The 27355-nt window shown below is 46.9% G+C and overlaps 1 protein-coding gene across 2 annotated transcripts in view; it reads left to right on the forward strand.

Moving 5' to 3' along the window:
- PGGT1B (protein geranylgeranyltransferase type I subunit beta) overlaps positions 1–27355 on the forward strand; it is a 315684-nt gene that overhangs the window by 244762 nt on the left and 43567 nt on the right. For both annotated transcript variants that reach the window (XM_078675523.1, XM_078675524.1), the window contains exon 8: positions 8694–8878. In XM_078675523.1, coding sequence (XP_078531649.1) covers positions 8694–8878 — 185 coding nt within the window. The remainder of the gene's footprint in view (positions 1–8693; positions 8879–27355) is intronic.

The raw sequence follows: 27355 nt of genomic DNA on the forward strand, positions 1-27355 counted from the left end.
ACATCCACTGGCTCTTCTCCCCTACTGCTGGGGATCTACTGCTGATAAGGAGATTGGCAGATATACAATTATGCATCATCAGGAAATTGACATACTGTTCTAATGTAGTATATACAGCTACTTGACTTCAACTGTTCTCAGAAGAGTTGAAAATATACCAGTTTCCAGATTTAACTTTTGAGTTTCCAATGTCAAATGTCAAATGTTCTTGTATAGCGCGCAACTCACCGCGAGGTCTCATGGCGCTAGCAGCGAAAGAAACGGTAGATCAGACAGCAATCCAAGACTAGTAGGCTACTAAGGGAAAAGCCAGGTTTTTAGTTTTTTACGGAAACATTTGTGATCAGTTGTGGATGAAATGTGTTCCGGTAATTTATTCCATAACAAGGGGGCGATATATGAGAAAGCGCGACCTCCGTTGCGTGAGGTTCGAAAGCGGGGCTGAACAAGATACGATTTGGAGCCTGACCTTAATGTTCTACCAGGTAAGTACCATTTAAGTTTGTTTTTCAGGTAGTATGGGCCTGCCCCATACATTGTCTTGTGAACAAGACTTAAGATTTTAAATTGACATCTCCGAGGAGATTAAGGACCGGCCTAGCTGCAGTATTCTGAAGAATCTGGAGCTTGGAGAGCAGATCTTCATTTAAAGCTGTAGCAAGGCATTTCTGTAATCTAAATGGCTAATAACGAGACCCTGCACCAGCGGTTTTCTTGCTTCCATGGGTAGCCATTTGAAAATGTTGCAGAGATTACGCAAGATCCCATAACAGACCCCCAGAACCTGATTGACATGGGGTTTCATAGACAGATAATCGTCACTGGATATCCCCAGATTACGTACTGATGGCTTGGAAGGGGGACACATGTCTAGTTCCGGGGGCCACCAATCAGGCGACCAGAATTCCTCGGCCCTTCCTAACAAGATCATTTCAGATTTACTGCTCTTCAATTGTATTTTCTTTGTACTCATCCATTTGTTGATTTGGACCATACAGCTCTTAAAGCGAGCTTGGGTGCCGACGTGTTCAGAGTCACAAGTGACCAACAGTTGGGTATCGTCAGCATAGGACACGGTCTGAAAGCCGTGTGCTCTAATGATCCCAGCTAAAGGAGTTAGGTAAAGGTTAAACAACATAGGACTGAGTATTGAACCCTGAGGAACCCCAACAGTTACAGGGTAACTACAGGAGGTCATTGTAACAGCAACCACAGTGGTGGACCTGTCGGCCAAATAGCTCTCAAACCAGGCATAGGCTTTTCCTCTGATACCCAGCTCCCACAGTCGATGTTTCAAAATGCTGTGGGAGATGGTATCAAAGGCGGCAGACAGATTCAAGAGAACCTGGACCACTGATTTCTTTTTCTCCAGGGTAAGCCTTATGTTGTCGACAATCTCAACGACAGCAGTCTCCGTACTGTGGGAGGCCCGAAAGCCAGATTGTGAGGGGTCAAGTAGACCGTATTTCTCCAAACGGATAGTTAGCCGTTTGTTAATAAGATGGCCAAGCACCTTCCTGAAGTAAGGTAAGAGGGAGATTGGGCGATAGTTGGCCGGAGGGTTGGGGTCTGCTGATGGTTTCTTATGAATGGGCTTCATTTGAGCCTGTTTCCATCTCAGGGGGACCTTGGCTTGCTGTAGCAACATGTTAAAGATTTGAGTTAGAACATTGGCAATTAGAGGAAGGAGCTTGTTACAGGCTTGAGGGGGGTAAATGATCAGCTGGAGAGCCTGATTTAATCTTTGTCAGGCCTTCTCACACCCTTCTCACTGCCTCTTTGGCGTGTTGTTATGTGTTTCGTATTTTTTGTGGTTCTGGAACATTAAAGGTAGGCGATGTAGTGCTACTAGACAGGGCTGCACTACTGTATCTGCTCAGCCATAAGCTGGGATTCGTAATCAAGGCCTTGCTGGTCAAAGCTGCAGATCAACCGATCCAGTGTGTGTTGATGGGCATGATTATTTGTCTAGGTTGAAATTGTAGCCAGTGGTTTGGTTGGGAGGAAATTGTGGGAGCTATTTTGTGCACTGCTAGCTTTCAGTTAGACACCTGGGTTCATTCAAATATGGTTCTGCTGTCCCTTTTTCAGATGTGCACACAACAGCCTCTAGCTAAGTGCTTGGATCTATCCATTATTTCCAGCAGAGGCTAGATGCTCCTTTTGGGAAGGATTTCCCTGCAGCACTGGATTATATAACAACTTGATACCTCCTGCAACAATGTTTCTGCAGCGGATGTAACCTCGGAAATCTTCTCAAGCATTTGTTTATTGTTAAAAAGTTTGTATTTCTTTTTAGGTCTCTCTTGCCACAGCGCATGCACTCTTGCTTTCAATAGATATTGTACGCAACAAGGGACTTGCAGACCAGACCGCCCATTGCTTAACACTACTTGACCTCATTGTCGCTCTTATTTTTGCCTTCTAATTGGCCAGTGCATGCTGGCTTCACTTCCTCTTCTTTCGCTGGAGCATAGACCTAGTACTGATTGCTTCAGCTTGATTTCTGTCCTTCCGCTGATCGTGCTGTGATTGAGGTACTACTTATACATTTTCTTCTTTCCTGTCTTCCTTGTTTAACCTCTTGTTATTTGAAGCTATGTTTTAATACGCCACACACACATCAAAGAAACCCATTTCTCCTTTGAAACTGATTTTTACTGTGACTATAGATGTTTTCTGCTTCCAAATGTATTTTCGCTAAGACATGAAAATGGGGAAATGACTTTCTGTATGTGATAGACTTTTTTTGAAAATGTAATTTGTTTTCTTTTTTATACATGGGGTGAGTAAATGATTTGCTGGGAATCACAGGGGTGTTGTGCCAAGAGCTAACACGCATTAGCAAAGCTAATAGGCCTCTCCTTTGAGGCTATTGGCTCTCCTGTTGCCTTTTTTTATGATGTATAACATGGGCATTGCAGATTTTGGCAATTCTTTCTAGCCATGCTGTATAGCTGCCTGGCTGCTGGGCTAAAAATAATCATTAAAAAGGGACTATTACGCATCCAGCGCTAATGCATTTAAAAACAGAAAGCACATTAGGACTGGCTGCATCATAGCACTTTTAAAAATTATTTTTGTCCACAATGGAAAGCATCCGCGCTGCTGTTCAGCATTGCTATAAAACATTGCCGAAGCCAATGGCTTTTATAGGCAAGCCCTATGGGCTTTGCTAGTGCTTGTTTATTTTCTTCCTCTGATCAGGGTGCTTACTACTGAGTAAGTATGTTTAAAACAATTGAAGGATTCAAATAACTGGAATTTCTAATTATTTGGGGATCTACCATAAGACATTTGTGACAATATACTAAGTAGACTGCACTCCTTGTTAGAATGTCCAACCTAGATACAGTGTGAAATATATATTCTAAACCTAGTTTAGGAAGGTACATTCGTAAATCGTGTCCCCCGTTCCCCCTTCCTCCAAACTAAGTAATTTTCCAGGCCAATAAAACATTTTTAATAGGCATAAATGATTTCACTGTTAATTTAACAACCTCTTTGTTCTCCCTTAATATGCGTCGTCGTCTTCCTACAAACAATTAAGTGTCACCCAAGACATATCACTTGATGAAATAAATATTGCATGCTTTGGAGTACAACTCGGGGAATCCTGGCTATATATATATATATATATATATATATATATATATATATATATATATATATATATACACACGCACACGCACACGCACACACACACACACACACACACACACACACACACACACACACACACACACACACACACTCATCCTCATCTGAAAGAAACAGACTGGATCCGGAAAGTTTTTCGTCAGTGTTCGTCCTTGGCGTTGTGGTTGGCGGGATGATGTCGCGGTAGCTACGTAGACGGCGCCCTTGCACGCTGACTTCAGTTCTTTCTTTTTCTGCGCCAGCCAGCGCAGATCCGGAGAGAGCGGTACCTCCAGTCACTTTTTGACTGACTTTTTCTCGACATTTGTCGACACCATTTTTGCTGAGTCTATCAACTCCTGGTGCACGAGGGACGCCCGGTTCCAAGGCTTGCGTTCCTGTAGCTGACTGATGTCGGTGACGGATCCTCACTGTGTGAGCCTGTTTTGCCTGATCCCAAGTAATGCTGCTACTGCCGGACCATGAATCAGAAGTCTTTGCGTGAGCGGTCCCGAAAGCTTCTCGAGGTATCGGCAGTCTGCCCTGCGCCGTTCGAGGTCCCGGTCACTTGGGAGGCCGAGGAGCCACCACCACCACCATTCTTCTTCCAAGTCTTCGCACTCCTCAGCACAAGAAGAAGTCAAAGAAGCATTGTCGCTCTTCGACTTCTCCCCGTCGGTCGGCTGACGTGACAAGGGATGTGGGTGGTGCCCCTCCCATAGCTCCGCGTGTGGATCCCGAAGGGTCGACTCTTAGTTTCCCTCCCTTCCGGGACCCGGAGCGACCCCTGCCGAGCTGCGCCAATTTTACGAAGCGATGCATGCTATCTTTGGGCAGCCCGACTCCGCCGGCGCGCCTTCGGGCCCGCGGACTCGCCTTGGGGCCCTGGGCCTTTGGTGCCGGTGGCTTCGGCCCTGGCTCCGCAGGGTCCCCTTGGATCCAGGCCTGGATCCAGATCAGCACCGGTCGACCTGATTACACCTCCCCCAGCGCTGATTCCACCGGCACCACGTCGGCAGCCGGCGCCGGCTGAGTCTCCAGCCAACGTCGACCCCAGCCTCCACCTCGATGTAGCCACAGAGCCGGACCAGCGGTGACCGACACCGGATCCAGCACCGACGGGTACTTTTTGTGCCTTGTTCTACCCTGGCTCTTTTAGACCAGATTAACAGCCAGAAGGTGAGGAGGACTGGGAGGGGTCTTGAGACCCTTTAACTGACCTGTTGGGCTACAAACCGGACTGGAGAGAAAAACTGAGGGAAGCCAGATATCTGGATACCTCACCAGACCTTGGCATGTTGTCTCCTCCTACTGTGGCTACAGAGGAGGGAGTGTCTTATGCCGTGGTGTTGTGTAGAGGGGCCAAGGCTCTCCTCCTCGAGCTACCTACGGTGGCAGTGAGGACTAACCTCCTGACACAGGTGCTTCAACTGACAGCAAGGTCTTCGGAGCCCCTGCTACCGTTTAATGAAGCCTTCACTGACATCTTTTTGGGCACCTGGTCCAGCCCAACACAGGGGCTCTTGTGGATAGGATGATAGCCCAACGCCCGGCCCGGGCAACCCCACTTTCCTCTCTCAACACCCCACCCCTGAGAGCTTGGTGGTCCAAGCCTCCACCTCCAAAGGCTCATTCGCTAACGCACCACCTGATATGGAATCCAAAAAGCTGGACCATCTTGGGAAGAATATGTTTTCTTCCTCCACCTTGTGACTGCGGTCGGTAAACACTGCATGTCTGTTGGGCCATTACACCCACTCCGTGTGGGATACGGTGGCGCAAGTTCTGCCCCAGTGCCTGGAGGAGGCCCGGCCGTACTCTCCCGTGCAGTTGCTGAAGGGAGAGACGCAGCAAATGTTACCATCCGCTGTAGGCTGGATACCGCTGACTCACTAGGCAGGACCATTTCAGTAGCCCTTCGACGCTACGCCTGGTTGAGGTCCACTGGTTTTTCAGGGAATGTCCAATCCACTCTTATGGACATGCCCATTGATGGCCGTCGCCTATTCGGTGACAAGGCAGTCAACACACTGGAGCGCTTTAAGGTCTCTCGAGCTACAACCAAGTCCTTGGGCCTCTTCACCACCTGCCCTGCACTGTCTGCTTTTCGCCCCTTTCATGGCTACGGAAGGGGTGCCCCGCTGTGTCCCGCCCAGAACCACAGGCCAGCACAAGCTGTTCAGCCCCTGCGTGGCTGGGGACGTGGGAAAGACCGCCGTGGTTCTGGGGGCCAGCGGGCTGGCCAGTCCACCACAGCCCCCTCTGCAGCAGCCTCCAAACCCTCCTAGTCCGAACTTTCAGGGCCACAAATCCGCAGTGGGCGGCAGGATTCGCCATCACCTCCCCCACTGGCGCACCATCACGTCGGACAGATGGGTTATGCAAATAGTCCGAAGGGGCTACTGCATCCCCTTCGAGACTACCCCTCCATCCATGCCACCTCAGTACCATCGCATGTCGGGGGATCATCTGGCCCTTCTCCTACATGAAGTTTTGGCACTCTTGGCCAAGGGAGTCATCGAGCTAGTTCCTGTCCCAGAAGTAGGTCATGGTTGCTATTCCCACTACTTTCTGGTGCCCAAGAAGGACAAAGACCTGCGTCCTGTCTTGGATCTCAGGAATGTCAGCCGCTTCCTCCGGAAGGAGAAGTTCAAAATGTTGACGCTAGCTCAGGTCCTGTCTGCCCTCGATCCTGGAGACCAGATGGTAGCGTTGGACTTGCAAGACGCTTATTTTCACATCCCCTTCCTGCGGCTCATTGGCGTTACCTGCGGTTCACTGTAGGCCACAAGCACTTTCATTTTACCGTGCTTACCTTTGGCCTTACCAGCGCCCCTCAGTGTTCACGAAAGTGATGGCGGTGGTCGCAGCTCATCTGCGCAGATCAGTAGTTCCAGTCTTCCCCTATCTCAATGACTGGCTGTTGAAGGCGGGCTCGCCCCAGACTGTCGTCTCCCACCTCCAGACTATGGCGGACCTCCTGCATTCGCTGGGGTTCTCTATCAACGTGCCGAAGTCACACCTGAATCCCTCTCAGAAGCTCCTCTTCATGTGAGTGGTTCTGAACACGACGCAGTTTCGGGTCTATCCTCCCGAACAGCGAGTCAGGGATATTTGGGCTATGATTACGATCTTTCAGCCTCTAATTAAGGTCCCCTGTTGTAAATCGCTTTCTTAAGGGCATTACTCATCTTTTTCCTCCTGTTCCATTCATAATGCCTCAGTGGGACTTGAACTTGGTTCTTACATATCTTAAGTGCGCTCCCTATGAGCTGCTACATAACTGTCCTCTCAGGCTTCTGACTTTAAAAACTGCCTTTCTGGTGGCCATCACCTCTGCGCGCAGGGTTAGTGAGCTCCAAGCACTTTCTTCTAAGCCTCCTTTTCTGACTGTTCATCCGGACACAGTTGTCCTTCGAACTCGTCCTGCCTTCCTTCCCAAAGTGGTTATCCTTTCCATATTGAACAGACCATCACTTTGCCCACCTTCTTTCCACCTCCTCACCCTTCCAAAGAAGAAGAGAGGCCCCACCGTCTGGATCCAAAACGTGTGCTTTCCTTTTACTTGGATTGCACAAAACAATTCCAGGTGGATGACCAGCTCTTTCTTGGCTACGTTGGCACCAAATAAGGTCGGGCCGTGCACAAATGGACCATTTCTAGATGGGTTGTTTTATACATCAAAGCTTGTTATTCCTTGGCAAAGAAGCAGCCTCCAGTGGGGTTGCGTGCCCATTCCACCAGGGCGACATCAACTACCACTGCTTTGGGACATGGAGTCCCCCTTAATGACATCTGTCAGGCAGCTACGTGAGCATCGCTACACACATTCACAAGACACTACTGCCTGGACAGCCAAGTCCGGAGCGACTGCTTCTTTGGCCGTCTATTCTCCAGGACTTCCTGGTGTGAACTTAGTTCGCAGACCCACCTCTGGGGTTGATATTGCTGGGGTATCGATTCTAAAATAAGGAATCTATAACTAACTGTTTCTTTCAGATGAACACCTTTGGTAACGATATATCTGTAAGAAATATAGGTTCGTTATAGATTCCTTACTGCCCCACTCATCCTTCCCATTCTGCAAACTGACTTCTTGAGTTAAGGACTTCCTTTCTGGGCCCTAGTATGGTGCACCAGTGGTAAGTGTCTTGCACGGCTCTGCGCTTCTGGCATGAAAAGTCATGTACAGAACTGACGTCTGCGCACGAGGGCGGCGTCTAAAGTTGCTACTGCAACATCATCCCGACGACCGACGCCACCTTTCGACGCGCAAGGGTACTCCTGACAAAAAAAATTCTGGATCCAGTCTGATGCTTGGGGGTAATTCTAATGCAAGGAATCTATTACTAAACTACTAACCTTACAGATTTATCGTTACTGGAGGTAAGTAACTTCTTTTTTAGGGGATAGTAGGGCGTATTTATTACAACTTTAAACAGTGTGGCATTCCTATTCAACCGGCCTCAGGAATAGATCAGATCGAAACTCATAAACACATGGGTGCCATATCAGTTCCGTCAGTCGCAGATATATCTTAAACTCAGCTCCTCATGACAAATATAAGTAGGGGGGCTTTGTCGACATCCCAGAAGACATCTGCAAAATAATTTTCTTTTTACCTGAAGGGAAGAGACATTTTGAAAACCTTAAACACCTACAATGTTGCTAAGGTGATGCATTTACCTATATAAATTTCTTTGTGGGTTTAATAGGTTTGTTACTCTGTGCAGCAAAGTTAAAAAAATAGCCCAAAAGAGTTGATGCATGATAACCTCCTGGACTCAAGAACCTGAGAATTGGTGGATAATTCGAAGTCATCTTTGAAAGCAAAAGATCAGCCAATAAGCTTCTTAAATGTTTACAATGCTAGACATAAGTACAGAATCCTATGTGTACAATACAACTGGGATGGTGCGGTTGCCCACCCTATGAAAGTCACTTTCTTGAGACCCAGAGTTGCCTCTAAATTGTTTGTATACAGTGTAAACAAGAGGGACAAGAACACACCCTTCACATATTTTAGTTAATGGTTTTATTGTGGTTGTCTCCAGGTGGTTCCACCTTCTGTGGCATTGCATCACTTTGCCTTATGGGAAAACTGGAGGAAGTGTTTTCAGAGAAAGAGCTGAACAGAATAAGAAGATGGTGCATTATGAGGCAACAAAATGGCTTCCATGGCCGACCGAATAAACCAGTAGATACTTGCTACTCTTTTTGGGTTGGAGCAACACTTAAGGTAATTTCTAACACAAAATAACACATCTATGTTATATGTAATAATAGTTAATACTATGGCTTAATGAGCTCATTGTGGTACATTTCTCAACCTATTTTTCTGTGTATACATTTATGTGACAGGCTGTTTGTTTTGCTGTAATGTGTACCATACTGATTGCCAAGTGCAAATGCACTGTACAAGTTCTCAGTAGACTTGCATGGCCTTGCATTTCAGCCTTGTTTTTCACTGTATCTTAAAGCATGTACAAATACGATGAAGCATTGTAGCAACAAATATTCCGTCGCTGAGTGCGGATTCTTTGTTTTGGTTATGGTGAAAGAAGTAGGCAAAGCGAGTGGGAAACCTTGGTGGTGTGTGTGTTAGAGTGGGTAAATGGGGCTGGCTTGAATGGATCGACTGAGGGATGCTGAATTGGAGCGTTTGAAGAATAAGGTCTTTGGTTTCTTATAAAACGGGAGGATGGTAAGAATCTTGCTGAGTTCTGGTTGTAACTGTTACAATCTTACTATAAAACTGAAAATAATGCTTCCAGTGCAGTTTTCAAGGTGAGAGGAATTTCTATTAGTAAAATGGAACTCTTTCTTAACTTGACCGATTAGTTGCAGCTTTTCGAAATGCCTTACTTAAAAGAGCATGTTTAGGTGAAAGGACTATTGGATGCTGAACGACAGTTCGAAAATAGCTGTTGCTTTCATGGGGGGTGAAAGGGCAGTGCAGCTGTCTTATAATGGATCAATAACCTTTGCTACTGGTGTTGATGTTGACTTTTGGGAATGTAAGGTATACTCTGAATAGTACGTCTGAAACTCTGACAAGACAGAATCATTTCCATTTCTACTGAAGGAATATTGAAATGGTCCAGCGGTGTAATTTCTAAGTTCATGTTTGACAACTATAACTTTTAATAAATGTCTGTCTGTGCAGGATATAATCTGATGTTCTGTGGTAAAACGCTAATGTATGTTAGGGAAATACACTTTTTGAATTTTGAAGAGTCTATCATATTTTTACCTTATGTGTGCTGGGGTCTTGGAGGTCTAAAAATCCTCTTAGTGCCAGCTTTTCAGGGTTTTTGGAGAAGCTTTTTGAGACAGCCAGGACCTCAGGGACAGCTATTGTGGATAAGAGCTTAATCCAGCAAGGTCAATTCCAGGTCTAGTTGGTAATGATCAACTGGTCACATCAGGAGAAAGGAAATTGTAGCTCAATGTGTCCCTGTAGCCACACATGAGGACAGCCCACTGACCAATGGAGTCCACCCACTTCTGTCCTGGGTGTAAGGTGTAAGAGGGGGCAGGTCCAGTCCTTCAGGACTCCCCTCAGATCACAGACAGCAGGTCCAGTCCTCTTCTGATCTTCCACAGGTTCAGAATGTTTATGGGTGGCATTAGCTAGTGGGTGGGGGGCAGACTGCTCCCTAGACTATGGGGTAAACGTTCCTGGGGGCAACCTTAACCACTTATTCAGCAGATCCTGTTTGCTTTACTGCAAATAATCTTACAGTACCCTTCACTCCTAAAATCCAAGATGGAGAAACTCTTTCTCCCTTGTTTAGAGCTTTTGTGTCCCTGTGGCCTTGGCCTCAGAAATGAGCGACCCCTCCCCTGCATCCACTTCAAACCAGTTCTGAGGGTAACATCTCTCCTACTGGGTTCGAACCACCCTTGCTAGTGTGGGACTTGGGGACAAAGGTTTTCCCTTCTCAGATCTCTGCTTACACTAACCTATGAATGGGTGTGCCGTACCTCGGTCCCTTTCTAGTCAATTAAGATCCTGGATACAGCACAACTGTACTTCCTAGGCTGATAGGGATCAAATGCTCCACACCCATGCCATCTTTTTACCAGGCGTAAACAAACCACTGTTCTCCGCTTAGAGCAGTTTGCATAGCTCGTGAAGGGCAAGCTCTTGCTGGGCAGCTTTTGGCAGGCTAATGCAAATTAACTATCTGAAGCGTAAGGCAGTGAAAAGTTAACTTTCTAAAAGTTACTTTCCCTAAATATTTATCAAAAATGTAACTACACCAATGAATTGTACTTTAATAAATATTAAATATAGTCTTGAATTACTATTTTAGCTGTTTCCTGTGTAAGGTTGAAGTTTTTATAATCTGGCAATGTGTACTTTAACATTTTCTAAGATCCGCTACATCCCTGCCAGTGAAAATAGCTTTCGGCATCTGATCACTAGCGGATCATGCTAAATTTAATTTCACACATGTTAAATTTTTTAAATACGGACACCCTACCTTATGGGCAACAAGGTATACTTAGGGGGTGACGTATTAATTTTTCTGCCTGATTTGACAGCAGGGTTTTAGGCTGCTGCACTCAGGAAAGACATATTTTACAGGTCAACCCTGTGAATTTCTCCATGGGTGTTCCTGTCAACAGGTAGCATTTAACTTCTATGACTTGGGTGTATTTCCTATGCCATTTACGATAACCTTATAGGATGGTTAAGTATATAAATCTGGGGTAAGCCAATTTCACCATGTTTAAAGGGAGAGCAAATGCACGTTACTCCTGTTTAGCATTGGTGAGATACACAGAATTAAAAGAACAGCAAAAATACGGTCCAGAAAAAGGAGAAAATCTGGAGTGACTATGCAGAGAAGGCAGATTTACCACTTCTAGCATTGCTGGTATCCCCGCTGATTTTTAGTTTTACAAAGTGTATTGTGCTGATACAGAATGACTCTAAACTACATTCCTGGGAGCATGCCTATTCGACCTGGCCATTTTTGCAGGGTTATCTCCAAACTTTTTACCTTCCTCCACCTATTTTTCTGACCTTTTTGGTGGCTTTAGATCTCTGGCAGGGGTGGCGAATGGGATTGCAGGTGGGCGGGGACGCAGCGGCTGGAAAAACGGGCGGGGCCGCGGGAGAACTGGGCACAGGAAGAAAAAACAAGTTTAGGCAAGAAAACAAGTACAGGCACAGAGGAATAAAACAAGTCTGGGCAAGAAAGCAAGTTAGGCACAGGGGAATAAAAATAAGTCTGGGCAAGAAAGCAAGTAGAGGCACAGGGGAATAAAAACAAATCTGGGCAAGAAAGCAAGTACAGGCACAGGGGAATAAAAACAAGTCTGGGCAACAAAGCAAGTATAGGCACAGAGGAATAAAAATACAAGATTAGGCAAAAACAATGCAGGCAGAGCCGTGCAGCAGCGTGGGAGACCATAGGTCGCTCCCCACGCTGATGCACGGCTCTGCCTTCATTGTTTTTGCCTAATCTTGTAATCACCAACAGAGCGGGAGGAGGAATCGCCATCGTCCACAGGAACGCTCTCAGAGTCTCGACCAACACCGACGACACCCTCAGCACCGCCAAACACCTGCACTTCCAGATCCACACTGACCGCAACACCACCCTCAGAGGAACCCTCAACTACAGACCGCCCGGACTCCGACCACAGTTCAGCGACTCCATCGCCGACTTTGTCAGCACACACGCCCTCGCCCCCATAAACTACATCCTCCTTTGTAACCTGAACTTCCACCTCGAGAACAATGACGACACCAACTCCACCACCCTGATCGACAACCTAGCCAACCTCTGACTCAGACAGCTCGTCACAACACCCACCCACTCCGCCGGTCACACTGTGGTAAATAAATAAATTACCGGTACTATTTTTCTATGCATTAAATGAAAAAGGATAGCTCAATAAATGAGAGGCAGAGTCCGTGGTATCTGAGTCATACGGGCTTTAATTAAATGGCTCGAGCCAATGGACATCGTGTTCCATCACCTACTAAGGTTCAGGAAGGGATATTCAACATTTCATTAACATCATACAATATATATAGTAGAACTGTACAGTTGCATTGAATACAGTAGGCGTAACAAGTGAAAAGAAAGAAAGATAAGAACATATGGGCGTAAAAGAAGGCGTGCACAGGGCGTGCACGGAGGTGTGTGATGTAGACGTCACAGAAGTGTCATAAGTGGGTGGACACATGGAGGGGGCTTCATTGGCAGCTGGAACCTTTAACCTACTGGTGCGCGCAAAACGAGTCATGACGTGTAACTGGGGAGGGCTGGGGGGCGCTGACTTCTAGCACTAGTAGAGGAGACTGAAGTCTGGGATGTCAGAACGACCTGTACCTATAGCGTATCTGATATCTTGTGTTTGGAGTACATGTTGCTTGATTCTAAAAGTCATCAGGGCAAAAGCTACTTGTCACTAAAGGCTAGTGTATGCATATATTTCTTTATGTATTGCGCGGGCTATGGTTCTTCTATGGATACTAATTCAGTAATTTACTTGCATGGAGACAGAAAGACTGGACTGTAGACGGATATGTTTATCCTGTTCGTTAGCTAGGAATGTGAATCCGGGGAGCTGAACAGATAACTGTAGGCATAACATATTCTTGGCAGGCAGGCCAGGCCGAGCCGGGCACCGCGTTGCTGGGCAGGAAGTAAGGGAAGGGTCAGGGATGCGGGCGGGGCTGCATCTCTCAGAGCGTTACAGGAGACTTGAGGCCTGAATCTGGTGTCCGGGCCCTGTGGGGCCTTAGAAACGGGTGCATCTCGATGATTTAACGTGCACCATGTAAAGACGTTGGCAACATAGGCCTAAAAGCCTAATTCACGTTGCTTTCACGGAGGACTGGATAACTGACATATTAACGTTGGACGCAACTGCAAATGCGTCTTTATTATCGGCCATGGAGGGAACATGCATAGAAATCATGCATATATACCACATGATGGGGAAGACGTAGGGGCACATAGCAGGGCAAAATTCAATTTTCCTCATTCCCTCCTTGTTCCCTACGTTCCCCTCAGGAAACATCAATATTCATGAGGCCATCTATCTGTTCATACAGCATCATTTGTTCGTCTTTTTTCATTTGGGTATGGGATCGTGGACGGGGAATACAGGCTGTGGCGCACAAGCCGCAAATCGCTGGGCCACATTGTAAACAGAGACAACAACTGAATATGATCATTACTACTACTCCCAGGAATGACAGTACTCTCCATCCCCATGCGGATATTATACTCCAGAGCCAACCGGACCAAGTCCAGGTGCCTGGATTCTGGTGTAGCTGATGAGCTATTTTATGAAGTCTAGTTATTGCTGAATACACAGACTGTGCGTTATTAGGAATGAAAATACAACAACTAGATCCGATGACTCTACAAGCTCCGCCCCTATCGGCCAGGATGACGTCAAGGACAAGGCGGTTCTGAAGAACAACAAATCTCATAGCAGACTGCTCTTCTGTTAAGTTACCTAGGGCGGAAGTAGTCTCATTCACTACTGCTTCAAGGGTTCTGGTTAACCTGCGTATTAATTTACTATTCTGGACAGGACCTATGAAGAAAAAGAAACCTTTATTGAAATCCGTATACTGCTCCAATGCAGTTTCAGTCTGATCGATAATTGGGGACTCGATCTCCCTCCTATGTCTGACGTGTACTAGATGGGTATTTCGGTGATAATCGGATGGGGCTAGGAAAACTGGTGGCAGTAGGAATGCAATGTAACATGTTCCATCCCAATCTAGGGGCAAACGTACATAAGCGGTCTGACCACATATAAAATAGGAATGACGTGAGGCTTTGAAAGTAGACTTCCCTTTGTCACTGTATTCGACCACAGTAGTACAATCACTGTGTCCTAGGTGTACCGAACCATTCTTTCTAACACATAATTCGCCTTTCACTGGTAGAACTGTTATGGAAGGCAAGTCTGAATTAGTCTCGGACTGAACATTCAAAACCATGAGGTTAGAGGAAAAATTACCTAGATCATATACTTCATTTTCTAGATCTATCCCTGTCCTATGGGGAAGACCGTCCTTGTCTGGGAAACAGGTTTTATTCATAACTGTATTCAGAAGGGAAACAGTGGACTTGTCGTCTAAAGATGACGTCAATGTAAACCATGCTCCACACGAACCATTGTGTGAAAACGGATAGGGAAAGAGTGGCAGAGCTCCCTTCACTGTCTGGTAAGGGGGAAGTCGGCCACATACCCAGCAATTAGTGGCATTACTGGTCTGATGCGAATAGTGTAACATATGAATAAAAGTATTGTTGCGCATTGCAAGTCGATAGGATAACTCGTGAGGGGGTAGTTCACTAAATGTGTGCTCTACAGTATCATTAGAGGAAAGGTGTAAATGTGAACCGAGAGGAGGAAAAAATACATGTAATATACAACTTATACATGTGATCGTAAGACTCAGAATAAACATAAACAATAATGTAACAATGCATCTGCTTCGGAGATTTTTACAATATTTCATTTTCTTGAAGTTTCGTCTATCTCTCTCACTATGTGGGTCTATCTCATACATATCAGAAACCTGTCTAACCGCTTCACCCGAGGGGGACTTAAACAATTAAACGCTGTCTGACTTACTAGACCTCAGTTTGACTTTATACTCCTGCTGCGGAGTTTTCTCTAACAGGGGAAGTTTAGAGTCAGTATCGGGGCAGTCCTTGAAAAAAGTCTTTGGACACGGTCCATGGAAGCGCTTGATATGACTGGAATGGAGCCAGCCTTTTCTTCCTTCTAGTTTTACGGCGGTCCTTGTGGTCATCAGAACGAGTTTTGGCTCCTTCCAGCGGGGCTCCAGAGGGCTTGAGCGATCAAAATTTCGAACCAGGACTAGATCTCCGGGAACGACCTCGTGCGGTTTCACCTGGGTGTTGTCCGGGAAGGCAGCCGCGACCTATGAACGACAAGAGAGTAGTGCAGACATCAAGGAAGCTAGGTAATCTGTCAGCATGTTACTGTCAACATCGGTGATTTTACGAGGCATAGGTGTACCCCACATGTTTGGGGGACGACCAAAAACAATTTCGTATGGTGACAAACCAGATCTGGAGTGGGCGACCATTCGCATATAGAAGAGGGCAACCGGCAGGGCTACCATCCAATCTACACCTTTTTCTGCACAGACCTTCGCTAATCGTATTTTCAGAGTTTGATTGTGTCGCTCGACGAGGCCAGCTGCCTCGGGGTGTCGTACGCAGTGGAATTTCCACTGGTACCCTAACAGAAGTGATACCTGTTTCATGAGTTTGGACGAGAATGGCTGTCCATTATCTGAATACACGACCCGGGGCAAACCATATCGAGGGAAAAACTCACGAACCAGCTGCTTGGCAGTGGTCACGGCAGTATAATCTGAGACTGGATATGCTTCTGTCCATCTGGACAGAGCGCATACAACTACGAGGACATACTTGAATCCTCGACATCGGTCCATCTGTATATAATCCATCTGGAGGACTTCAAAAGGATGGTCAGGAGGATGAAATCCACCTTGTTCCACGGGAACACCTTTTCCTGGATTGAACTGACAACAGATCATGCAGGTACGCACTTTCTGCTTCGCTGCTGCTCGTAAATGCTTGTTAAACCAGAGGTTCTGGATGCTGTCTAACATGGCTTTTTCTCCTAAGTGTGCTGGACTATGTGCTGTATTAATAATGACTTGAACCATAGAGTCGGGGAGAAACCATGTGGCTTTTCCCTTCGTCAACCATCCCTGATCTGTTTGGACCCCTCCTTGTTCAGTCCATTTCCTGATTTCGTCTGGAGTAGCATGTGTCTGTATGTCTAGTACATCTTGTGTAGGGTCCTTGACTGTCATGCAAGTCGTCAGGACTGGAACGTCTCTCTTTGTCGTATCAGCCGAAATGTCTGGAGTCTGGGCTGTAAGCTTGGCTGTTCGATCTGCCAGGTCGTTACCCTGGGAAATGGTGTCAGTGACTCTCGTATGTGCTTTGCACTTCATGATGGCTATATCTGTAGGTAAATGTATTGCTTCTAACAGAGCTTGAATGAGGGGGCCATGCTGAATCTTGGCTCCATGAGAGGTCATAAAACCTCTTTCTTGCCAGAGGACTCCAAAGTCGTGAACGACTCCGAATGCATAACGTGAATCTGTATATATGTTTACTTTCAGGTTCTTGGCTCGTATGCAGGCTTGGGTCAGAGCGATGAGCTCTGCTGCTTGGGCAGACTGGGTGTCAATACGATGTGTTTCTATAACTTCAGTTTCAGTAGTCACTGCATATGCTGCCACTAACTCTCCTGTACTTGTTCTCATACATGAACCATCCACATAAAGTGTCAGGTCTGGGTCAGGTAATGCAATGTCCGTCAAGTCTTGTCTTGGCTTCGTCATGGTGTTAATAACTTCCACACAGTCATGTGTTGTAGGGTTTGAGATAATCGAGGGTAACAGTGTAGCAGGGTTTAATATGTTGCAGCGTCTGATCTCTATGTGTGGCTGAAACAGTGTCAGTTCATATCCTGTCAATCGTGCTATGGTCAAGTGCTGAGTCTGTGTTCGGTTTAAAAGAACTTCCACGGAGTGTGGAACCTGTACTGTCAGGGGGTGTCCTAACACTATGGAATCACTTTGTCTGATAGCTAAAGCTGTGGCGGCAACTGATTTGAGGCACGCAGGCAAGGCCTGGGCTACTGGATCCAATGTGCTAGAAAAATAAGCACAAGGCTTGTGTTGTCCTGCTTGATCTTGTGTGAGAACAGATAATGCTGTACCATCGCGTTCAGTGACAAAAAGTGTAAAAGGTTTGCTGTAGCATGGCGTCGCTAAAACAGGTGCTTGACATAAAGCTTTCTTTAATTCATTGAAAACAAGTGTATGTTCCTGGGTCCAAGGGAGGACAGTCGATGTCGCTGCCTCCTGTGTTGTCAACTGTATCAGTGGCTTGGCTAGATATGCGTACTGAGGGATCCATTGTCTGCAGTAAGAAGTGAGGCCGATAAAAGCTCGTACCTCCTTCTGTGTCTTGGGCTGAGGAAGATGTGCAATTAACTGGATACGGTCAGGTGTCAGCTGTCTACCCCTCTTGGACAGCAAGTGACCAAGGTACACCACTTGCTGGACACAGAATTGTAGTTTCGAAGGGGATACCTTGTGCCCCATTTCTGCCAGAAAATACAAGACTGTCAGTGACGCACGTTCGCAGTCACGTTCTGTACGGGCTGTAATTAATAGGTCATCAACATACTGGAGCAGGGCAGTGTCAGTTGGCATGTGAATACTATCTAGTTGACGTTTCAGTGCTTGACTGTAAATACTAGGACTTTCTGTGAACCCTTGAGGTGCACGTGTAAATTTATAGCTTCGTCCATTTAAACAGAATCCGAAAAGGAACTGGCTGTCCGGATGGATGGGTACACTAAAGAAGGCGTTCTTGAGATCGATAACAGTAAAGAACGCTGCTTCGGAATCAATGGCAGTCAACAGGGAAGAGATATCTGGAACCACTGGGTACTGGGGTATGATACATTTATTAAGTTCTCGAAGGTCAATCACTAGTCGATAAACTGGAGGTGCATTTGGGTCAGTACGTTTAAGGATCGGAATGATCGGAGAATTACATACATTGGAGTCAGTTTCTACAACCACTCCTTGAGCAATGAGCTTGTCAATGATTTTCGATAAGGCTGTTACAGCCTCAGGTGGCAACTTGTATTGTCGGATTCGTGGTAATACAATTCCTTGTTTCAGAGTGACACGGTATGGTGTAATGTGCATACAACCTACATCAGTTGGACCTTGCGCCCATAAATGCTGTGGTACATTCAATAATCTTGGATCAAAATCTCTTAACACATAATGTCCTTTAAAATCACGTAAAAACAATCTCACTCCTTCCGGAGAACAACAAATCACTGCACCCAGTTCTTTCAATGTTTTAATGCCAAGTAAGTTTTCTGGACATGATTTCGTAAGTAACAAGTCTGTAGTTCGGGACAATGGACCAACTTCTAGGGAAACCGGTTTCGATATTTCATTAACAATAGGCTTTCCTGAAAATCCCAGGGAAACATTTCTTGAGCCTGAGAGAGGGGCCCCTGGAACCTCGTCATGACTGATGGTAGTTCTACTTGCCCCTGTATCAATCAGGAATTTTCTGTCTTTCCCTAATACCTGGCTGTGTACATAGGGACCCTCTTGATCTACAGGAACCTCGATAAGAGGCAAGCCAACCTCCCTCTCCAGGCTGTTTCATGAATACTGCTGATAATCTGGATAATCTGACTGTGCGTACTGGTACATCTGCTGTGTAACTTGTTGTGTGGCAGCTATAGGCTGCGGTACTGCTACTGTCTGTTGTGCATTCTGCGGCGGTTGCGTGTTTTGTGGAACATGTTCCTGTCTAGGAGGACGCGGTCTTTCTTTCGTCTTACCAGTAGCTATGTTGTGTTTCAGAACGGCACACTCGTTTATATAGTGACCTGGCTGTTTACAGTAATTGCATGTCCCTTTAAAGGGAGCCGCAGAATGACTGGTCTGAGTCGTGCCCCTCTTCTGACTATCCACCGGAACAGACTGTGCAACTAGTACTTTCATTTTTGTGTCTTTCATACGTCTTCTTTCGTGTTCTTGCTCTTCTCTGATTCGGTTCTGGTGGTACTGTAACATTTGTAACATTTGGGACGGGGTATTAGCTTGCCAGGTACTCTCAACTTTCAGTACTCGATTTTTAACTTGTGATAAAGAATTCTCTACTAATTTGGTAACAAAAAGATGTGGATACGACTCACTACTCGTTTTCAAGCCGCTATTCATAATGAAACATTTCTCAAATCTGGAATAAAAATCACTAGTGTCTTCGTCTTGTTTCTGTTTACAGGCTGAGATGGCATCCGAATCTTCCTTTTTCGTGGCTAGTAATCTTGGCAAAACTTGTATTAACAACTCGGGCAATGCTTTGGCTTTTTCCCCGAGACCAGTACCAGGAACTCGTGTTTTATCTTCGTCTTCTAATTCTGCCCAGTCAATCTTTTTCTCTCCCACCTCCCATTCTTTTTCTTTAAGTTTTTCATATATGCCCGCAGGCAACAGAACCTTTAACATTTTAATGATATCGGGATACGTGTATTCTCCCATGCGGAGCATGTCTTTTAATTCACGATGGAACCCTGCTGGATCTTTATCGTGACAGGGCACTAACTTTTTCATTTCCAGTAGTTCTATTTTCGTTAAAGGGGTGTAAACAAATACTTGTTCGAGCGCACCTCCCCCTATTCGAACAGGATGGACTTCTCGCAAGGGATTCTGTCTGTCAATGTAAAATGTCTTCCTTACTGGGGGTGGAACAGGTACGAAATGTGGAGTCAGGAACGTTCTGTATTTGTGGCGTTGTTCTAAAATGACATTAATCAAATCGGTACCTAGGCCTTTCCATTTGTTTAGGAGTAACTCGTCCAATACATTATATAGGGGACCTGGGTCAGAATGCTGACTTTCGTACAGTGTAATGAGGTGTTGGATCATGTACATACCCACCAGTCGCTGTTCGTCTGGGGAAAGTTTCAGAAACGTTTGGGCCACTACTTCGTCTGAAAATGTGCTAGAATCACTAGTCCATTGAACTGCTGATCGGGCTAGTTCCTGTTCATGCATGGTACTAAGCTCACTGTAACCTATTCGTTGTTTCAAAACTCTATCGGTAGCTTGGAATAAATGCTCAAGAGAACACTGTTCTGGTACGGGAGGAAGAAAAGTTTTCTTACATTCCAGGCGTGTGTGTCTGTCAAAAGGTCTCGTCCTACCTACGTACGCTATTCTATCTGGGTTCTCTGTGTCTACATCTTCATCTGAGGTGTCATTCTCTTTCTGGGTTTCTCTCGTTGCTTTCTCCCTTTCGTGTATGCCTAGAATTTCCTTACGGATCTTTCTATACATGGATTCTATACAACCTTGTTTACTGTGTTTTCCGTCTGCTATGTTGTCACTCCATTTTATCAGGACCTTCATCTCGTCCTTGTTTTTACCTGGCTGGTCTTGTTCTCTTATTAAACAGTTTATCAAAAACTGCAAGATCATATTTTGAGTCTCGACTTTCCTGGGTGCCATAGCCTCGTGAATACTTTCTGGTCTTTCCCCTGACGTATGGAATATAATATCATCTGATCTTCGCCTGGCACTGGGTCATATCTACAATCCGTAAGGTATTGTTTGAGGGCTGCGTATGTAGCTACTTTTGGCGTGCGCTGTAATGCTGCGTCTCTCAGCGTCATTCGTTTTACTTGAGGCGGGGTGATAGGGGTACCTCCCCCTGCTCCTCCTGAACTAGAATCGGCAACTAATACTGGATGTGCCGTTGCTGGTAATGTGACTGGTAAAGTAGGCAAGCGTAATGTGGGTTGGTCCTGGGTTACTGGCGGATTAAAAGGATTCCCGGGACCAGTGGCTGGAGGAACAGTAATCGCGTTATTAACAGGGTTGTGAGGTTGAGCAGGCGGAGGAGGATTCGGATTTGTATATTCTGGGACAGTGTCGTCTAAATAGGAAGAAAGGAAAATTTCGGCTGCGGTCGGTTTATGACGTAGCTTAGTCGGGACCAATGGTGGCGGTAAATTACAGGGTGCTTCCGGGGTCGCCTTAGGCAGGCCCTCGGCGAGAAGGGGATACATGCCTTTAATAAGGGCATTTCTTTGTCTGTCTAACTGTTCTGCTCTAACTCGTTCACCTTCTTCTAGTAGTTCCCTTTCTTGGGCTTTTTCTGATGATTCCCTACTTAGTTCTGCTTTTCTGATTTCTTTTTCTGTTCTTTTATGCGATTCTTTATGCCACAATTCTATGGCATCTTTCTGGGATTGTCTGGCTTTCTTTTTCCATAATGCTTCCTCTACTCTCATGATGCACTCAGCATCCCAGGTTCCTGAAACAGGCCATCTATATTTCTCTTCCAGATGTTTGGTATAGTCTACCCATAAGTCTAAGTACAGTATGGCATCTAAGCCATGTTTATGATACATGAAATGTCCGGGACTGTCCCTAGGTGGGACGGGAACTGATTCTTCGAGTATCCCTTTTCTGGTTCCTATCTGACGTAACTTTGAAAACAGAGGCATGTTTGAACGTACTTGAACTTGAACACAATGAACACAGTAATGAAATAGCAAACAAATCATTCATACCACGACATCAAAACATATTAAAAACAGTTCCAACAGATAACTACCTAGTACATTGAGAACATAATACTGGAAATCTCGAGAGACTATACTTGAAAACAGAATTACTGGATGCACTGCTAAAACAGTACAGAACATACCGGTCTCATAAAGAGACACGTCATACCGTATCCACCTAGGTGAACACGTCGGACCGGATCTGTGTACCCAGACCCGTCTGGACCGGGCACAAATTAATGAACCCGTCTAGATGCGTTCCCAGCCATGGTACTCACCGGGAAGCAAAACTGAAGGCCTCGGAAACTGGACTGGACTGGACTGCTACGGCGTCTGGTTACTGCTACGCACTACGCATGCGCTTCGGGCTTCGGAAACAGGTGGGCCTCCGGATACCTCGGACCTTGCTCTCTCGGCTTGGGCTCTGGTCGGGACTCTCCGCATTCCTCACCGCCTCGTCTGGATGCTGGACCGCAGCCTCCGTCTCCTCCGTGGGCCTGAGGGAGTTTAGCAGGAAAACCTGCAGGTGCGCAGAAGGGGTCCGTCACGGCTGTAGAAGGGGTCAGGGGGCCTGCGTTACATCGCCGGCGCGTGGGGAAGGGGACGTCCCTGTTCGGGCGCCATTATGTGGTAAATAAATAAATTACCGGTACTATTTTTCTATGCATTAAATGAAAAAGGATAGCTCAATAAATGAGAGGCAGAGTCCGTGGTATCTGAGTCATACAGGCTTTAATTAAATGGCTCGAGCCAATGGACATCGTGTTCCATCACCTACTAAGGTTCAGGAAGGGATATTCAACATTTCATTAACATCATACAATATATATAGTAGAACTGTACAGTTGCATTGAATACAGTAGGCGTAACAAGTGAAAAGAAAGAAAGATAAGAACATATGGGCGTAAAAGAAGGCGTGCACAGGGCGTGCACGGAGGTGTGTGATGTAGACGTCACAGAAGTGTCATAAGTGGGTGGACACAAGGAGGGGGCTTCATGGGCAGCTGGAACCTTTAACCTACTGGTGCGCGCAAAACGAGTCATGACGTGTAACTGGGGAGGGCTGGGGGGCGCTGACTTCTAGCACTAGTAGAGGAGACTGAAGTCTGGGATGTCAGAACGACCTGTACCTATAGCGTATCTGATATCTTGTGTTTGGAGTACATGTTGCTTGATTCTAAAAGTCATCAGGGCAAAAGCTACTTGTCACTAAAGGCTAGTGTATGCATATATTTCTTTATGTATTGCGCGGGCTATGGATCTTCTATGGATACTAATTCAGTAATTTACTTGCATGGAGACAGAAAGACTGGACTGTAGACGGATATGTTTATCCTGTTCGTTAGCTAGGAATGTGAATCCGGGGAGCTGAACAGATAACTGTAGGCATAACATATTCTTGGCAGGCAGGCCAGGCCGAGCCGGGCACCGCGTTGCTGGGCAGGAAGTAAGGGAAGGGTCAGGGATGCGGGCGGGGCTGCATCTCTCAGAGCGTTACAGGAGACTTGAGGCCTGAATCTGGTGTCCGGGCCCTGTGGGGCCTTAGAAACGGGTGCATCTCGATGATTTAACGTGCACCATGTAAAGACGTTGGCAACATAGGCCTAAAAGCCTAATTCACGTTGCTTTCACGGAGGACTGGATAACTGACATATTAACATTGGACGCAACTGCAAATGGGTCTTTATTATCGGCCATGGAGGGAACATGCATAGAAATCATGCATATATACCACATGATGGGGAACACGTAGGGGCACATAGCAGGGCAAAATTCAATTTTCCTCAACACGCTTGACCCCATCTTCTCCGCAAGCCCCCACATCTCCTTCAACCATACCACCAAACTCCACTGGACCGATCACCTTCAAGAAACCCACCACGCACCACCGCGCCCAACAGATGCCTCACTGCTGCTGGAGCAAAGTCACCGAAGACTAGCTAACCACCACCCTCGCCCAGAGCCCACCCGCCGACCATACTGACCCCGACACCGTCGCCCGCAACCTCAGACAGTGGATCAACGACTACGCCAACACCCTCGCCCCGATCAAGAAACCCTCCAACAATCATACCAACAAGAAAGCCAGCTGGTTCACTGAAGACCTCCGGGCCTCCAAGCAAACTTGCAGAAAGCTGGAGAAGATCTGGCTCCGTGAACGAACAACGGACAGCCACGCCGGCCACAAGAATGCCACCCGCAAACACCATCACCTCATCAGATCCGCCAAAAGGGCCTCCTTCAAAGACCGCCTACACAACAACGCGCACAATAGCAAAGAGCTCTTCAACATCGTGAAGGAACTCTCCAACCCCAGCAACGTCCCACCCTTGCAAGACCTGTGCGACTCGCTGGCCACCTTCTTCCACCGCAAGATCACAGACATCTACGACAGTTTCAACGCCACAACCGCCCCGACAACCACTGAGACCTCCGCCCCCACGACCATCATAAGCACCAACCGCTTGCTCTACTGCACCAACATCAACAACGATGACACCATCAAGATCATGAACACCATCCACTCCGGATCTCCGTCAGATCCATGCCCACACCACATCTTCAACAAAGCCAGCACATCCATCGCACCCCATCTCTGGAAAGTCATCAACACCTTCTTCGAGACAGCAAACTTCCTGGAGAGCTGGAAGCACGCCGAGATCAACGCCTTACTCAAGAAACCCAAGGTGGACCCCAAGGACCTCAAGAACTTCCGGCCCATCTCCCTGCTCCCGTTCCCTGCAAAGGTCATCGAGAAGACAGTCAACGAACAACTGACCCGCTACCTCGAGGAGAACATCCTGGACCCTTCCCAGTCCGGGTTCCGCAGCAACCACAGCACCGAGACTGCCCTCATCGCCGCCACCGATGACATCAAGTCCCTGCTGGACAACGGATAAATGTCGGCCCTCATCCTCCTGGACCTGTCAGCCGCCTTCGACACAGTCTGTCACCACACCCTACAAACACGCCTCCACAACGCTGGGATCCAAGAGAAGGCCCTGACTGGACCACCTTCTTCCTCTCAGGCAGAACACAGAGCGTCCGCCATCCCCCCTTCCGCTCCGAAGCCACCGAGATCATCTGCGGCGTACCCCAGGGCTCATCCCTCAGCCCAACCCTGTTTAACATCTACATGGCACCGCTCGCCCATGTCGCCCGTCGGCACGACCTCAACATCCTCCCCTACGCCGATGACACCCAGCTGATACTCTTCCTCACCAAGAACCCCTACACCGCCAAAACCAACCTTCACAAAGGAATGAAGGCCGTTGCTGAATGGATGAGGAACAGCCGACTGAAGCTGAACTCGGACAAGACGGAGGTCCTCATCCTCGGATCCAACCCTTCGGACTGGGACGACGCCTGGTGGCCGACCGCACTGGGAACCGCTCCAACACCCACCGACCACGCACGCAACCTAGGGGTCATCCTTGACTCCACCCTCTGCATGACTAAACAGGTCAACGCCGTCTCCTCCTCCTGCTTCAACACCCTCCGCATGCTCGGTAGGATCTACAAGTGGATCCCCACTCAAACAAGAAGAACAGTCACCCAGGCCCTTGACAGCAGCAGGTTGGACTATGGAAACGCCCTCTACGCAGGAGCCTCGGCCAAACTCCTGGGACGGCTCCAACGCATCCAGAACGCCTCTGCACGCCTGATCCTCGATATCCCTCGCCGCAGCCGCATCACACCCCACCTGAGAGACCTGCACTGGCTCCCGGTCAACAAGAGGATAACCTTCAAGCTCCTCACCCACGCACACAAGGCACTCCACAACACCGGACCAATGTACCGCAACAGACGACTCAGCTTCTACACCCCCACCCGCCAGCTCTGCTCCGCCGACCTTGCCACAGTCCCCCGCTTCCGAAGAGCGACCTCAGGCGGCAGATCGTTCTCCCACCCTGCCGCCAAGACCTGGAACACCCTCCCCATCCACCTACGGCAGACCCAAGACCTGCTGACCTTCAGAAAACTCCTCAAGACCTGGCTTTTCGAGCAGTAGCAGCATTCCCCACCCCAGCACCTTGAGACCCTCATGGGTGAGTAGTGCGCTTTACAAATGATATGATTGATTAATTGATTACTTTAACACTGCTAATCAGTGCTAAAGTTCCTGTTCTCTCTCTCCTCTAAACAAGGTATGATTGGTTTGGCAAATCTGATTTACTTGTGTAGTGTAGTTCCTATCTTCCCAATAGGCTCTGCGCATTGGAATAGTACCTACAGCAGTAAAGGCCTAGGCCAGACGTTAACTAGGTCTACTACTGTCGATACTAGACTTAATTTTTGGGTTTGCCAGCTAAGCTCAGAGTTCGCTAGAAACTTTCTCGAATGTTCAGGAAAGAATTACCTCCCCTGATTAGACAAGAAGGGATTTAGTTTCTGACAACCATAGAACATGACAACTTTGCTCTCCCCTAATCAAGAGTCAATCTCAAGAGTCGTGTGAGCACAAGGCAATTATTTTACTCAGTCAGTACGTGCATTCTTAGTCTCATCAGAATGTAGAGAAAAGGAAGAGACGGGCGTGTTCAATAAAAGATGTTATTTATTGATCAGTCTCTTTTCTCGTACAAGAGAAATGGATCGATATTATTGCAATACTTATAGTTAAGTAAAGTGCATACATTAAAAGCAATAGTATAAAATAATACTGTAAAAACATTGATATGGTTTCTGAGCCATATGATGTTTAAAATGATTAAAATATATTTACATACACATATACACTTGACTAAACGTACTCAACTGGTGTTTCTAAATACGCCTACCCCGTGTACCTGACCTAAGTCTAATGCGTGGGCGGGAATAGAAAGTTACAGTTTAAGTTAAGTTTGTTTTTGCCAAGTGAATAACTAAAGAATTCTCTAGGAGGGGTTATTCAGTTCTGTACCTGGAATTTAGGATGAATGAGGAATGGTATCTCTTTCTCTGCTCTCGATATTCCAGGCTGCCTGCGAGGGCTACCCGGAAGCGCCGGTGCTGGGTCTCTCGGCTTGAGATAGCAGCGCGTCTCTCAGCGCGTCAGGAAGGCGGGGCTGCTGCCTGCGGGGTCTGCTTCTGCTCTCGGCTTCGGCAAGTATGGCTGCTCCGTCTTGTCACCACGCGTGTGTTTGCATAGGGCAAGGTCGGCAATATTTATACCTTAAAAGGTGCCGAGATTGACGTAAGGATGGACATAGGTACGTCAATAAAGATGTCATACGACTTGCTCGTTAGCACATTCTTTTGCAAAAGTTCTCTGTGAAATCAAAACAATGGCCGCACGGATTTTCCAGGTTGTCATAGGTTTGATTTGTTATGAGAACGTCGTATGCCTTATCAGGGGCTGGAGGAATGTCGCTTGTCTAATTAGATCTCAAGCGTTATGACCTAATCAGATAACACGTTCCTGTGCCGTAGTGTGACTGCGTCAGATAACGGTATCTGCATCATGGGGGATTTCTTGCCTCATGGGCTGACTGTTAGTTAACTAGCTAGGTAGTTTAACCAGAATAGGGTCAGGAATAGGGGGATCGATTCAGAACCTATA

Source organism: Lissotriton helveticus, chromosome 2_1 (genome assembly GCF_964261635.1).
Source record: "Lissotriton helveticus chromosome 2_1, aLisHel1.1, whole genome shotgun sequence".
In the NCBI taxonomy this organism is placed as follows: domain Eukaryota; kingdom Metazoa; phylum Chordata; class Amphibia; order Caudata; family Salamandridae; genus Lissotriton; species Lissotriton helveticus.